Genomic DNA, 15,145 nt, shown 5'->3' on the forward strand with positions numbered 1-15,145 from the left:
CACACACACACACACACACACAGATGTTTTTAACCCCATTTTGCAGTATTTTAAATATTTCTCCACTAAATATTTTTGGAAAACAGTCTTTTTTTTTTTCTTTTCACTCTCCTCTTCCTGTCAGAAACACATTCTTTAATATGGCTTCGTAATAGTACATAATTTATCTGATAAGAATTAGATATTTGGTTGACACTCATTTCTAAAAAAATGTACTTATTTAATTTATTTTATTTTTGGCTGCGTTGGGTCTTTGTTGCTGCACACGGGCTTCCTCTAGTTGCAGCAAGCGGGGGCTACTATTCCTTGCAGTGTGCGGGCTTCTCATTGCGGTGGCTTCTCTTGTTCTGGAGCATGGGCTCTAGGCACGTGGGCTTCAGTAGTTGTGGCACATGGGCTCAGTAGTTGTGGCTTGTGGGCTCTAGAGTGCAGGCTCAGTAGCTGTGCTGCGCGGGCTTAGTTGCTCCATGGCATGTGGGAATCTTCCCGGACCCATCTTCCTCGAACCTGTGTCCCCTGCACTGGCAGGCAGATTCTTAACCCCTGCGCCACCAGGGAAGCCCGACACTCATTTTTTTGTAAGCTGTTATAAATGATGCTGTGATGAAGATCCTTTAAACAATTTGATTATTTCCTTGGGGTAAGTTCCTGCAGTAGAATTTTTGGGTCACAATAATCCAAACTTTCTAAATTCTGTTGAAATTTGATATTAAATTTGTCTTAAAAAGCCTGTTTCAGTTTCTGCTTTTCCTTGCAGAGTGGAGAGTGTCAGTCTGTCAATGTCATTACCAACACTGTCATTCTTTTTAGCCTTTGCTAATTGGATAGACAAAGCTTGGTATACTATTTTAGTTTGCAGTTATAAAAAAATATGAGAAAAGTTAAGGATTCTTTTATATTCATTGGTCATTCATACTACTTTTGTCATTTTCCCCCCATTCTTTGCCCAGTCTTAAAATATTGGGCTGTTCATTGAGTAATTTGCATATTGGGGTTAAGTTCTGTTTGTCATATAGTACAGGTGCTTTTTCTAGCATGTCGTTTGCCTTTTGGTTTATAGTGTTTCACCTAAAGAAGCTGTGTGTGTGCCGTTTAAAAACGACAAGAAAACAAAAAGCTACAAGAAAGTACCATAGGAAATAACCCTCATTTACGTACCACCCAGAATGCACAAACATTTATCTGTTGTCATTTTGGCTTATTTTTAATAAAGGAAGAAGAATATTACAGATAAATTGGAATCATGTTGGTTCCCCCTCCTGTCCCATTTCCCCCTTCCGCAGGGCAGGTACTATTATGAATTGAGTGTATGGATCCTTCCAATCCCAGCTTTTATACTATTACCTCATATACAAGTATCAATAGACAATATATAGGACTAGTTTTTGTGTGTATGTAACTGACATATACACTCTCTCTCAGAATAATGCATCATTGAACAGTTTTCCTCATCTGCATATGAGGATTTTCAGTTCAATTCATAATGATACATACAGACCTAGCTCATTCATTTTGATTGCTGTTTAGTATCGCATCCATTGAATATAACTCTAAATTCTTCCTCAATGTATTTATCAATTTTTCCATATTGGTGAACACTGAAGATGCTCTGGGTTTCTCAGTTTTCATTTCAGCCCTGCAGTGAACATCCATACATGCACCTCCTTCTGCACACTGGGGGATCTTCTCAAGGGGTGTCCCTAGCGGTGTGTTGTGGGTAATGTCAATTTTCAGGTCAACTGGCTCTTGCCAATTCTTCCCAAAGTGGTCAAGCCAATCGACATTCCCACCAGCAGTGTGAAAGGGTCCCTCTTTTGTCTCACAACTTCGCCAAGACAGGTAGTTATCAGACTTGGTGAGTTTTGCCCATCTAGGGATGAGTTATCTTCTCATTGTGGTTTTAATTTGCATGCACTGATTGGTGGTGGGATTGAACATCTTTTTCAATGGTTGTTGCCTAGAGTTTAACAGGTTTTGTAATAGGGAAGAACCTTTGTATTCTATTACAAGTTAATCCTTAAAGGCATGTTGCCTTTAAGCTTAAAGTATACATAATGGCCCATCTCTGGGAACCCTGGCTCCCAGGTAATGCGCATTAAGCTAAAATACCTTTGTTTAGCTCACAGGAAACATCATTTGTTTAGCTCACAGGCCCACCCGTGAATGGCTGCATCCCCCCCGGAGGCTGACTGGAACCAGGAAATGTTCAGCTTTACTCCCTCCTCTTTAGTATAAAAGAGCCTGAATTCTAACTCAGCCACGGTGGCTCTTTGGAATAGAAGTTTACCGTCTTCTTGGTCTACTGGCTTCCCGAATAAAGTCGCTATTCCTTGTCCCAACGACTCGTCTCTCCATTTATTGGCCTGTCGTGGGGCAAGCAGTATGAGCTTGGATTCAATAACGGTTTTCTCTTCTCTACACCTTCCTTTGATCTTTTTCCCCATTGGGTTGCGTGTCTTTTCTTAGGATTGTTAGTATTCTTTGTATGTTTTAGATACTAATGCCACGTTGTATGTTGTAGCCATCTTCTTGTCCCTGACTTGCCTTTCCTTTTATTCCATTTATTGCCTTTCCCTTGGTTAGACTGCTACCAAGACCTCTTAGTTTGAGGCTGAGTTGAAATTACAGTTACGTCCTCAGGGGATGTAGCACATGCTCAGAGCATTAAAACGTTCTAGAGGAACCCATCAGAGGGTTGGGGAGACATTGAGATAACAGTAAATCTGGCAGCAACTAACACCCCGCAAAGGGTCTGACGGAGAAGGTCAGGGCCTTCCTGTTAAGCTTAGTATAGAGGCAGGCAAGTGGATGGTCAGTGCATGGAAATTCTTACCATGCTAAAGTCAAAGACAGTTGCCTGTATTTTCTTGTAACAGCTTTTGTTTTTCGCACTGAGGTCTTTAGTCCATCTGGAGTTTTTTGCTTTTGTAGTTTCATTTATTTCTTTTTGTGGCTTTTCCCCTACGTTGATGCTTTCAAAGTCCTCTCTGAGCTCCGATGAGTCTCCATCAGCAACCTCTCCCTCGTTACCTTGTGCTCTTTGCCTGCTCTGGGGCGTCACAGGCAAGGACACCCATTGTGTAGGGAGGGGACTTCTCTGTGTCTCAAGCACCATCAATATTTTTGACATCGGTGATTTTGGTTTCAGGTGACTTTAGGCCTAAGGAGCTTGATTCCACTAGTGTTTAGAATTCATTCAGTCTTTGAAACTTCCACGGAGTCTGTTGGGTGTGATTTGTGCGTGGCCCTGGAGGTATTCTCAGATCTGGGGTTGCTGCTGAATACAGATCCAGGGTCCCCCACAAAGACGCTTCCGCTTACCTCGAACAGGTGGCCCATTGTGTTTTTTCATAAGGGATCCAAGGAATTGATACAGTGTGCTATTCTTGTCAGTGTCCTAGCTCTATGGAAACTAAAGGTACATCTAAAGAGTCAAGGTGCTTTGAATTTTTCCCACTTCCACCCACCCCACTGAGATCAAGAGAAAATAGGAAAAATCATCATTTTTTCAACAGTGTGTGTTTTCTGTCGTTCAGATGAAAAAAGATGTGAAAGTAAGGAAGATAAGAGCTCACCAATTTATAGGAATTTCCTGATAGGTTGTCACCAGCATCCCCTGGAGAATATGTCAAAGGTGATGATGCCCAGTGTCTGTGGGAGACGGCAGCGTCACAGGAGACTGTTGCCTGGTATCCCCACATGTGGATGCCTCTGCCATCTTGTCACCCAGTGTCTTGCTGGCTTCTTTCTCAGCAGAGAGGAGGTGCGAGAAGTGGGTGTAGGATGATTCCCAAGTCAGTCTGCCAGGCAGCAACCACCAGGGAACCCTGTCTTCTGGCCTGAGTCTACCTGTTACCAAGGACCACAGCAGCTTTCAGGAACCAGAAAATGTTATCGATAATTGGCATTTTTTGCATGATTATTTTGCATTATTATTATTTCTGCTTTAAAAGATTTTGCCTTTCTTTTCTCACTGCATATTAACATTTTCTGTTTACCCTGCCTTTGTGTTTTTTCCTTAGGCCGGAAGCTGAGAGGAAAAGCCTTTTATTTTGTCAACGGCAAAGTGTTTTGTGAGGAAGACTTCCTGGTGAGTTTGTCACCCAAGCTTCCCCTCCTTTCAGTCCTGCCCTGAGTCAGGCGGGGAGCGTGCAGAGAAGCTGGGCTAAGCAGAAGAAGGTGGTTTCTCTCTGCGGTCCCTAGTGCCATCTGCAAGCTGCACTGCTGGAGAAAGGTGTCCTGACTTTCCTTCTGCAGAAGCATGGGGTGGCCCACGTTCCCAGGCAAATGACAAACTGCAGAGCTTTGTGCTTTTCAGGGACTTGGGGGTTGCTCAGCGTGTCCTCTTGTGCTTTGCCCATTTCTGCCTTCTCCACCCAGCTCTTAACTCTCTGGGACCTGGGCCCCCTTACTTCTCATCCTGCCTGCCTCTCCCACGCACTGAAAGTCTGTCCATGTGCCAGTGACTCCCACGTCTGAACTCCGGCCATGTAGGCGCCTCTGAGGCCAGCTGTTCACAATCTCCCTGCCCATCAGACAGTCCCCAGGGTTGTCCCCAGCCCATCCGCCAGCCCCTCCCACTGTACTTGAGAGTCACCTGAAGCAGAAAAGTCCCCTTGCCTGGGACCTTATCTCTGAGAACAGTGTCCTAGGTTCCTCCTCTAGCCCTCCGATTTCCTATCTCTCCTAGAGTGTGGCCAAGCATTGGGCCTGGTGCCACCGCGTCCTCCCCAGGCCTGTGTGGCTCGTGACGTCAGCATGGCTCCGCCGGCCCCTCGCTGCTGTGCTGCGTCACTGCCCGGGCCCGGGATCCAGGGTTCAGAGCATGCGCAGGAGCTCTCCGTGGTCTGGGCAGCCTCCCATCTCACTCACTCTGAGGCTTGCGGTTCTCTGCACGCCATGGCCCCATCCTGTGTGCCTTGGCTTGCACTGGGTCCCCTGCTTGGAATGTCTTCATCCTTCGTTTGCCCAGATCGCCCGACGGCCCTCACGTTCCCCCGCCTCGCAGTGGATCTCCCCTCCTGTGTGCTGCTGCCCCGGGCTTGCCAGTGGTCAGAGCACCTCGTGTCTGTTTACACGTCTTTCCCTGGCTTGACCGTAACTTCCTAGGGAGGGAGGAACCTGCTGCTTCACCTTTACACCTTCAGACCCTAACACAGTGCCAGGCATGGAGCGCCGACCGGTCAGTGGGACCACCAACGTGAGACCCAGAGCTGGCTCGGGGCCAGCTTCTCTGGGGATGTGTGGGTTGACTCATTATGACTCGTGTTTGCCGGCAACCGCCAAGCAAACCCAAGGAAATTGCTTCCTGCGTGCCCTCAGGAATCACTTCCTCCACATGTTCACTTCAGTCTCCGGCGCTGTGTGTTTGATAGTCAGATGGTGGCACACCAGAGTTGACTGTCTCCCAGTTTCACATCTGATGGGCCAAGTGCCTGTCCTGCTTCTGGAGTCTCATGGGCTCTTGGTGGGCCAGGTGCCCACCCCTGGGCAAAGTCTTGGGTGCTGGACGACTGTGAGGCTCTGATTGGCCAGGTCTGAGCCAGTGCCTTGCCTTGGAACCCATCATGGGGTCAGCCCCACGGGAATCACAGGACCACAGGATGGGGAATGGGGCTGGATCCCCAAAGAAAATAAAGAACTGTTACCCCTAGAATCAGGAGGAAGTGCTGGGCAGCAAAACCCCACACTACGTGGTGTAGAGTTGCAGAAAATTTCCCTTTTCTTTTCCACCTTCCTTTCCATTACATTTCCCTTATTAAGTTGTGTTTGCAATATTTAAGCTTCTAGTATCTTCCAGCGTGTAGTATCTAGTCTGTTTTCTGAGGTGAGTTCCTCGTTTCTTTCAAGACTAGAGCTGTGTGTGTGTGTGTGTGTGTGTGTGTGTGTGTTTTGGTAAGGTAAGGTAAATAATGTTTATCCAGTTTCTTTGAAGCTAATTGTAAAAGGCATTGGCTTTTAAATCAGACCCAGACTTGAATTTGAATCCCGTCGTTACCCCTTGCAGGCTGTGTGACCATGAGAAGGTCAGTTAACCTTTCAGAGCTTCCCTTTGCTTCCATTTGAGAAACGGTGTAATATATACCTTGAAGAATTGTGTTTTTTGTTGTTGTTTTTTTTGTTTTTGTTTTGAAGAATTGTTTTGAAAATTCGAGTGATGGTCTCAAACTTGAGTGTGCATCAGAAAACCCTGAAGGGCTTGTGAAAACTCACGAGGGCTAGGCCCCACCCCCTGAGTTTCCAGTTTAGTAGGTCTGGGGTGGAGCTGAAGAATTTGCGCATCTGACAAGTTTCCAGGTGACGCCAGGGAACTCTGTTTTGAGAACCACCGGATGAGAGACTGACGCCTCTCTCTGCGCAGCCCCTTATGCAGAGCCTGGCATGTCATGGGCGCCTGGGTGCAGCTGTTGAAGGCGAGTGGTATTAACATTTGTAATGGCTTTTGTGGCAGAGGATATTCCGTGATTCATCACACTGTTGTCCCCGGGGTCATGACAGATCCTGTGTAGAGTGACACATCTTTCTGAGAAATTCCTTGTGTTCCTCATGACTGGCGGGGAAGTAGCAAGATTCCTCTGCCCCGCCTGGGTTTAACTTTCTTTTCTCTTTCCACCGCAGTACTCTGGTTTCCAGCAGTCTGCTGACAGGTGTTTTCTTTGTGGACATCTGATCATGGACATGGTGAGTAGGGTCAGCCGAACAAGATAATAGCATGGTGGGAGGGGGAGGCATTCAGAGAAAAAAGAAATTAATAATTGAGAACAGTGTTTCCTACCTTGATTTGTGGCTACATCTGGTTTTATTAAAAGAAGACCCCATGCTTGCTTGCTTACTGTAGTAGCACCCGCATGGTGAGTTAATTTGGTGACTCAATTTGGTGACTCACTGACACCACCGTAGACAGGACGTTCTTTCCCTCTCTTCTCTCTCCCACCCTCCGCATCTAGGCTCTGTTCTGGTTTCAGGATGGCCTCTTACAGTTCCAGGTATCAGTCACATCCAGATCAAATGATGCCGAGAGGAAGAGGGTGCATGGGGCTTTCTCCTCGTTGTGTTTAAAAGCAGCAGCAACAAAGAGGCTTTACTTACAATTGGATTTGAGATAATCCGGGGCCGAGTCACGGGCTTCTGGATTATCACGCTACAGAGTCAAAGCTGCTTAGTAGGGGCACCCAGGAGAGAGAAGTTAAGAGGTTTTTCCCAAGCTCTTCCATTTCCTTGTGGAGTTTCCTTTAATCTTTCAATGTATTTGCTGCTTCCCAAATCTGAGGTGGAGCCTTTCATGGCCCTGCTTTGCATCATTTCCTGCAGAGAATCATGCTTTTTGATCGAGAACCCTCCCTTCTGGAGGTTTGTGAAGTGCAGGAGAAGGATACCATTTGCTTTCCTCCTATTTATACCTGTAACTAGGTTAGCCTTTCCTGCCCCCATCATTGCTTGACTTGGTCCAAGGGAAACTGGGATGAGGGTGGCAGTTGCTCATATGGACCCTCAGCCTGATGTGTCTCTCCCTTCCACTGGCACTTCCTTCCCTATAATCCCAGCTGAGTCCTAACCTCTTCCTTGGCACCCCCAGATCCTTCAGGCCCTGGGGAAGTCCTACCACCCCGGCTGCTTCCGCTGTGTCATCTGTAATGAGTGTTTGGACGGGGTACCCTTCACTGTGGACTCAGAGAACAAGATCTACTGTGTCCGGGATTACCACAAGTAAGGAGAGCCACTCGGGTAAGCCACACTGGCTGAAACTCAGCAGGGTGGAGGGTGGGGACCTGCTGAGGCACGTCTGCAGGCTGCTTGCACTGTTGTCGACAGTGCAGCGAATGTGCAATGGTTTTGAGGGGTGTAGCACGGGCCTCGGGGGTCAGCGGATGCCCGTGCAGACAGGAACTGGTTAAAGAATTACATTTACTGGGAAAACAGGACCAAAAAACCTATAATCAGATTCCTGACTAGGCCTCTGGAGGAATGTGCCAAGCCCTGTGGCTCCAGCCTTACCAGACTTCAAAAGGCCCTGATTCAGGGCTGGTCTCCACCACCCTCAGTTTGCCTGGGCCTGTATGAGGCACCATGAGGGGCGTAAACAGGTCAGCCTCCAGCCCTAGCAGAGTGAGAGGGGGCAAATGCGCTTGTTACCTCTGAGGAACAATCCCGAAGCAATAGTCCCAGGAGTGTGCCAGGTCTGTCTTTATAGACGAACTAGAGGGATTCACGTGAAGAGTGATGGGTGGGAGGCAGGGCCGGGCCAGCGAGGAAGGCTCCAGGCACAAGTCTCCCCGAAACACCTCAATATGCCCTTCACTGCTTCTTTGCTTCTCCCGCCAGGGTGTTGGCCCCCAAGTGTGCAGCCTGTGGCCTTCCCATCCTTCCACCTGAGGTAAGATGCTTTTTCAATTCTGCTCCTGGGGTCTTCCAAGAGATGAATATTTCCCTGGGTCATTTACAAGATCTGTGTCCTGTCCTTATACCTTTGTAAAAATACTTCTAAAATCTCAACTCTGAGATAAATGGTGTCTTCACCAAGAAGCCCGTTTCTCATTAGCTGCCTTCCCTAGCCCAGTGTCCTTCTTATGCCCTGTTTGTCCCTGTAATTGGGTCAAATTCTCTGACTTGATACTGACTCCCAGATTAGATGAGCAGATGAACAAGACCAAGTAGGTGGTTTTTTCACTGTTGACTCTGACATTCCAGATGGTAGAACTGCATCCCTCTCGGTTCCTCTCATCTACTATATGTGTCCTTTTTTCTGCTGGTGTTAGTATCCACTACTGATTCCTGCACTTCTCCTAAGGCCACCTACTTGCTGCCCCAGAACCCTCCCCCACCCTCCTGGCAGCGGAGTCCGATGGCCCCCCATATAGCCTCTGGTTCTTGCTTTCCTTTGGTCCAGGGCTCAGATGAGACCATCCGAGTCGTGTCCATGGACAGAGACTACCACGTGGAGTGTTACCACTGTGAGGTAGGCCCCTCCCTGCCCTAGAAGGCCCCCAAAACCCATCCTAGAAGTCCAAGAGGAAAGCATCGTGGGTTGATGGAGACAGGATGTGGGCAAGGGGCTGCCCTCCAGAGCTGACAGAAGAAGTGGGGTGAAGCCTGATTTGGTTGGTGGTGGGGGGAGGGAGGTTGGAGAAGATGCATAAAAGTCTTTACTGTTTTCTCCATGTTTGTGACCACCAAGTCCTGAGCCGGTCACAGCTGCTCTCCCTGAAGCCACAGAGTGGGAGGGTCACGGGGAGTGTGGGTTTCAGGTCCTTTTGGGGGGCCAGATTGTCAGGCTGGTGTGTGATTTGAGGAACAGACTCCCTCCCCTCCAGCTTGTAGTCTGTTCTATCTGCCGGGAACCCCTTTCTCAACCGAGCCCTGAAAATCATGAAGAAACCCCCCTTGGAAACAGGCATGTCACTGGTTGGTGTAAAGGCAGGTGGGGCCCATCTGTCCCTTCTCTGTTGTGTCACACCCCAGGCTGAAGGAGTCACTGGTGCCCCATGACTGTCAGGAGAGCCAGAGGTTGTGAAGGGTGCAAACGCGTTAAGCGCTTGTGGAATTTCAACCAGAATTAAGTGGATTCACCCAAGGAAGGAGATTTATTTTGTGATGCTGTGGGTAGGGAGAACAATGAGTGTGGGTGACATATAGCTTGATCCCACTGCCAGCATTGAAGAAATAGGTGGGAATCACTGTTGGTTGGTACCCCAGGTGCTGGAAAAAAAGGTAAAGACACTTGCTCAACTGTGCTTTTATTCAACCCAATATATCCAAAACGTTATCGCCTCTACATGCAGTCGAGAGAAAAAAATTTTCCTGAGATATTTTATATCGTTTTTCTGTCCTAAGTTTTGGAAATCTGGTGTGTGTGTTTGCACTGACATGACATCTCATTTCTGACCAGCCCCATTCCAAGTGCCGGAGAGTTTCATGTGGCCAGTGTTGGACAGTACAGTCCAGACCCTCACTGGGCTGGAGCTGCGTGTCTCCGCACCGGCATGTTTTTCTGCCCGGAAAGAATCACACAGCGCCCTCTGCTGGTTGTACGGGACTGTGTGTGGCCTTTGTGTCACTCTTGCAGTCTGTTTTGTTTTGTTTCGTCACCACTGGATATTTTTGCCTCACCCCAGGACTGCGGTCTGGAGCTCAATGATGAAGATGGTCACCGCTGCTACCCCCTGGAGGACCACCTGTTCTGTCACTCCTGCCACATCAAGAGGCTGGAGAAGGGTCACTCATCCACAGCCCTTCACCAGCACCACTTCTAGCCAGAGCCTTCTGCAGACCTCACGGTGGGGAGGAGCCAGGGTTGCACCATGAGGAGTCCGCTGGTTAATTCCTGTCACCCCTGGGGACGGATTGGGATTGGGGGAGTGGAGGGGAGGCAGGTGCCTTTCCTTTAAACAGGGAGGGGATCCCTGCTGGTCTGGGATTATGTATTTTCCAAGTGCCTTTCACTGCTGCCACACCCTCATCAGATTACTCAGGAAGAAACCCCAGCAAGCGCGTGGCATGTGACAGGAGATCTCATTAGTGTGACTGAATGAACCTGTCCCCTCTGGGAAGAGTTCACACTTCAGTGGGAAAGGTTTGCACTGAAGAGAGATTTCAGCTGCCGATATGTTCAATCCTTTCCCTCCCCTTCGGAAAATACCTGCACCCAAACACCCCCTCCCAGCCCCTCCCCCGCCCCACACACACCATAATTTAAGATTTCCTTCCACTCCAGAGCTTCAGTTCTTCTGTAGAATGGCTGCAAATTTTAATTGCATCATTGCAAGAGGGATGCTCTGATGTGTGCTTTGTATCTTAGGAAGAATTCACTTGGTAAAGCAGAGCCAAGGTTTGAAATAAGTGAGATGGGGTTTTCTCCTTGTAGCCTAATAGCATTCTGTGTGCCCCTGGAAATCTTCACTCCTTTAAAGGCAGCTGGCGGCCTGATGGAGGATTGATCCTGTTCTAGGAAAGTGTGCTTTGGGATGAGAACTTGGTGCAGGCGCCAGGCCTCTTTTGCCCGCCTGTTGTGCTTTTTTTCCTCTGGAGCTCTCAAGAATCTGGGACTTCAGAGTTCCCCCTGCAAAGGCTGGTCTCGGGATCTTTCGTGGGGATCCTCTTATGCCTATTTTCGCTTCTTTAACAATGGACTTTGGGGAAGTGTGCCCACATACTGAGACCTGACCCCTTATTAATGAGGAGAGTTTTTGTGTGTAAGATCTCAAAGCCAGCCTGGGAGAGAGTGCCTGAGCATAAGTTATGATATTCATTTCACAGGTTCCTCTCTTGCCAATTCAGGCATTATGCTTGAAGAAACCAGTATAAGGTACACCGCTTTTGTCTGTTTTTTTTTTTTTTTCTTTTTCTTTCTGTAAAAATTGTTTCCCTCTACTTTCAGTCTCCCACACACAAAAAATACCTCACAGATAAGAGCTTCAGATTAAGGAGGAATTTGGCCATCACCCTGGACTCAGCCAGTGTGTGTTAGGAACCTCTGGCTTCGCCCAGGTCAGACCAGTGGGTCAGGGCACTGTAATTTAAGTAAAGTTCAGCTGGGAATAGATCTCATTGACACTGGGTGCTCCTGCCTTACGCATTTCATCATGCTGGCTCCCCGGGATGGCAAGGGCTAAGGGAGGGCCACCTGCTGGCAGGATTTCAAGGCCACCTCTGCACTGAAGAGGCAAAATGTGCCCTGTGTGTCACACTCCTGAGGCCAGAGGTCAATACCCCTGGGTATTTCAATGAGAAGAAAGTGTGAGAAAAAGGTTGGCTGGCATTTGGCTTCTCAGCCCATGGGGAGGGACCCTGGGCCTTGTCGCAGGAGGGCAGGGGCCATCTCACCACTGCCAGCCAGGCTGGGAGCATCTGCTCTCTGCCGCCTTACCTCACATCCAGAGGGAAGGGATTGGGTGGCTGGGGCCTCGGAGGGCGTCAGTGGAACCCAAAGGCACAGGGACTCACAGACTATTCACTGGGCCCAGTTCTTAGCCTCTAAGCCATGCTTTGACTCCTTTGGTAGCAGTTGCCTGTAAGAAGCACAGAAATGGCACCATGGATTGTCTTTTCCATTTTTGTTAAATTCATTCTGCTGGAATCCTTTGGCCAGATGTCACTTCAACCCAAGCTGTGTGATTCTATTGGTTCCTTTTCACAGGCTGAGCCTCCTAAAAACCCATGAATGTTTATAGGAGGGCTAAAAATCCAGGGGGCTGGGGAGGTGAACCCTGGGGTCCCCCCTCCCTTCCCAGCACACCATCCAGCTCAGCCTTGGCAAGGCTGGTGGGCAGATGGAGCCAGCCAGTATGTCTCAACCTGTCTCTGCCAACCTAGGATTATTTCTGGCCTTGATGACACACCTTTGCTCCACTGTCAAGTCAAGCAGAGGAAAGAAAATTGCCTTGGAGCCACATCAGAAGTAGCAGGGGTTTGTTTGCAAATTGGTAACAGCTGACCCTTGAACAGCACGGGTTTGAACTGCATGGGTCCATTTATATGTGGATAATTTTCAGTAGTAAATACTGCAGTCAGTACTACACGAGATCTGTGGTTGGTTGAATCCACGCTGCAGAGGGACCACGGTTACGGACGGCCGACTATAAGTTATATGAGGATTAACCCTTAAGTTGTTCAGGGCATAACTGTAGTTTAAAAATCTGATTCACTTTTTAAATGAAATTTTTAAAGTGTCCTTGATTGAGGCAATTTTGATATCTCAGCAAATATTTTATACTGCTGAAGAAGAACAATAAGAGAATTTCTAGACAACCTCAAAATCTGAGCAGCAACTTCTCTTACTGTCAGTGTCCCTGGAGAGGGTAATGGGTAGGAATCTCCTACCGGTTTTGTCTCCTCCTCAGGCCCTTGCAAAAAAACCATGAATAGATGCCCACTTACCTGGTATTTTAAACTTTCTATAAATTATTAGCCAAATAGAGCTATAATGGGGTTGTATTTCTAGGCATGTAGAAAGAACACACAAGCACTTCGTAGACCGGGATGAATAAGTTTGTTTTAAAAGGTAGAGCAGATAGCCTTGAGTTCCCTAGATGATTCTTGGACTTTAGATAAACAAGAATTATGGCCTGATTCCAGATGCCAAAGCCAGCCTCCAGCCTTCTCCCTTGCCTCACTTTGCCCTCTAGTTTTTTCTTGTCATTTTTCACCCCGCCGAGCTAGGGTCATTCAAAAACGGCCTGAGTGATCTGAGAAAAGTCAGAAATGCAGTTTGGCCTGTCATAGCAGGATCCTCTCTCTCTGACATTATCCTCCCATCTGCGGTTGAGTAGAGAGTGATTTGTTCATTTTTCACACAGAAGGGCATTGAGTCCTGTTGGGTCATTGCCTGCACGTGGCGGCAGGGCTTTCCATTTCTCCGTGGTTAGTGCTTGAGCGAAAGCCTCTTTCGGCTGAGTCCACTGAGGTTGTGCCACTGAGTCCTGGGTGGCCGGTGGGATTACCAAGGAGTTCTGATTGCTTTCAAGTGCTGCCATCACCTTGTTTCCGTGGACTTGAGTTACCCAAGATGAAAAACAGAAATGTTAGAATTTGAGAGAATGATCTGGAATTCACACTCCTTTGCAGGCTGTTTTTGTGTGCCGTTTCCCACATGTGTGAAAGTATGAGAGCTATGATGGCTGCTAGTGCCCTTGCAAAGAATGTGTGCAAGACTTGACCCCAAACCATTGTTGCTTGATGCACTTGTTAAAACCGTCGACCAGGAAACCAAGTGCTTTGTATTCTCCTTTGTGCCAGGAATGAGTCCTAATTTCCCAGTTACTATTGGAAGTAACTTTTAAAAGCAGTAGGAAAAAGATGAGGAAGATGTGTTAGCTATCAATTGTTCTGAGCCAGAACTGGACAGACATGGGAAATTTCTATCTAGTGTATGAAAATTTCACTCTGCAGGGAAATTATTTTCCCCTGTGTCTCTTCTTTTACTTTAGTTGATTCAAAATATTGTTCCTGTAAAATTATTCAAAATTTTACTGTTACTATAAAATTATTCAGAATATTGTTACCATAAAATTATTCAAAATATTGTTAACTATAAAATTATTCAAAAATTTACTGTTACTATAAAATTATTCCAAATATCATGACAATAAAACTGCCTTAATTTGTAGACTATTAAAGTGATCTCCAACATAATCATGTTTACTGGGTCTGCTTTTGTGTGTATGCAGTAAGCAGATGGGGCTTTTTGCTAACGGGATTTGGTCTTTTAGAGCTCTCGATTCTTTTTTTTTCTTTTTCTTTTCCATTATGGTTGATCACAGGACATTGAATATAGTTCCCTGTGCTATACAGTAGGACCTTGTTGTTTATCCATTCTGTATGTAATAGTTTGCGTCTGCTAATCCCAAACTCCCAGTACAACTCTCCCCCGCCCCCTTGCCCCTTGGCAACCACAAGTCTGTTCACTATGTCTGTGAGTCTGTTTCTGTTTCGTAGATGAGTTCATTTGTGTCATATTTCAGATTCCACTTAAAAGTGATATCATATGATATTTGTCATTTCTGCCTTACTTCACTTAGTATGATAATCTCTAGGTCCATCCATGTAGCTGCAAATGGCATTATTTCATTCTTTTTTATGTCTGAGAGCTCTGGATTCTTAAAGAAATATTCGGGCGTTGAAACTGTGTAGGGTCTCAGATTTTATCCTACTGGCAAGCTAATAAGCTAGCATGCCATGGTTTTGTGGATCCTGGCAGAAGTTATAAGACTCCTGGGTCAGAGACAAAGGACACTTTATTACTCACAGTTGCAGCAGTAGCATTTCACACTGTAAGCCTTTGCACTAGTTGCCTGAGCTCCAGTTCCTACAGGGCCCCGTGAAGGGGGCCAGGTGATACCTGCATATGCGGTGGGCTGTGTTACAAGAGGAAACCCAAGCTTAGAGAACCACAATCTTTTATAAATGGGCAGTAAACCTGCCTGACTTTTGCTCCAGAGAGAGACACTATCTCTTCCATCCAAGTCTGTTTACTACTCAAACATCCTTGAAAAGGTAGTCTGGAAGTAAGGCAGTGCCTCCCTCACAAGGTGTGTAGGAATGTGAGAGACGCTTAGAGAATCGTCTTTCAGTCTTTCAAGCATCCAGTTTCTTCACCTGGGACCTTATTATTGAGACTTTTCAGGTCATGCTCAAAACGGTGGTCGTTTTG

General features: G+C 47.1%; 1 protein-coding gene across 1 annotated transcript in view; it reads left to right on the forward strand.

Annotated features, from left to right (window-relative positions):
* The window catches only part of LIMD1 (LIM domain containing 1), a 70,053-nt gene extending 55,936 nt beyond the window's left edge, over positions 1-14,117 (forward strand). The window contains exons 3-8 of the mRNA XM_024765275.1: positions 4,023-4,090; positions 6,619-6,681; positions 7,577-7,707; positions 8,323-8,374; positions 8,888-8,956; positions 10,113-14,117. Coding sequence (XP_024621043.1) covers positions 4,023-4,090; positions 6,619-6,681; positions 7,577-7,707; positions 8,323-8,374; positions 8,888-8,956; positions 10,113-10,250 — 521 coding nt within the window. The 3' untranslated portion in view covers positions 10,251-14,117. The remainder of the gene's footprint in view (positions 1-4,022; positions 4,091-6,618; positions 6,682-7,576; positions 7,708-8,322; positions 8,375-8,887; positions 8,957-10,112) is intronic.
* The last annotated feature ends 1,028 nt before the right edge of the window (positions 14,118-15,145 follow it).

The sequence above is a fragment of the Neophocaena asiaeorientalis genome, unplaced genomic scaffold, assembly GCF_003031525.2.
Source record: "Neophocaena asiaeorientalis asiaeorientalis breed wild unplaced genomic scaffold, Neophocaena_asiaeorientalis_V1.1 scaffold409, whole genome shotgun sequence".
NCBI lineage: Eukaryota > Metazoa > Chordata > Mammalia > Artiodactyla > Phocoenidae > Neophocaena > Neophocaena asiaeorientalis.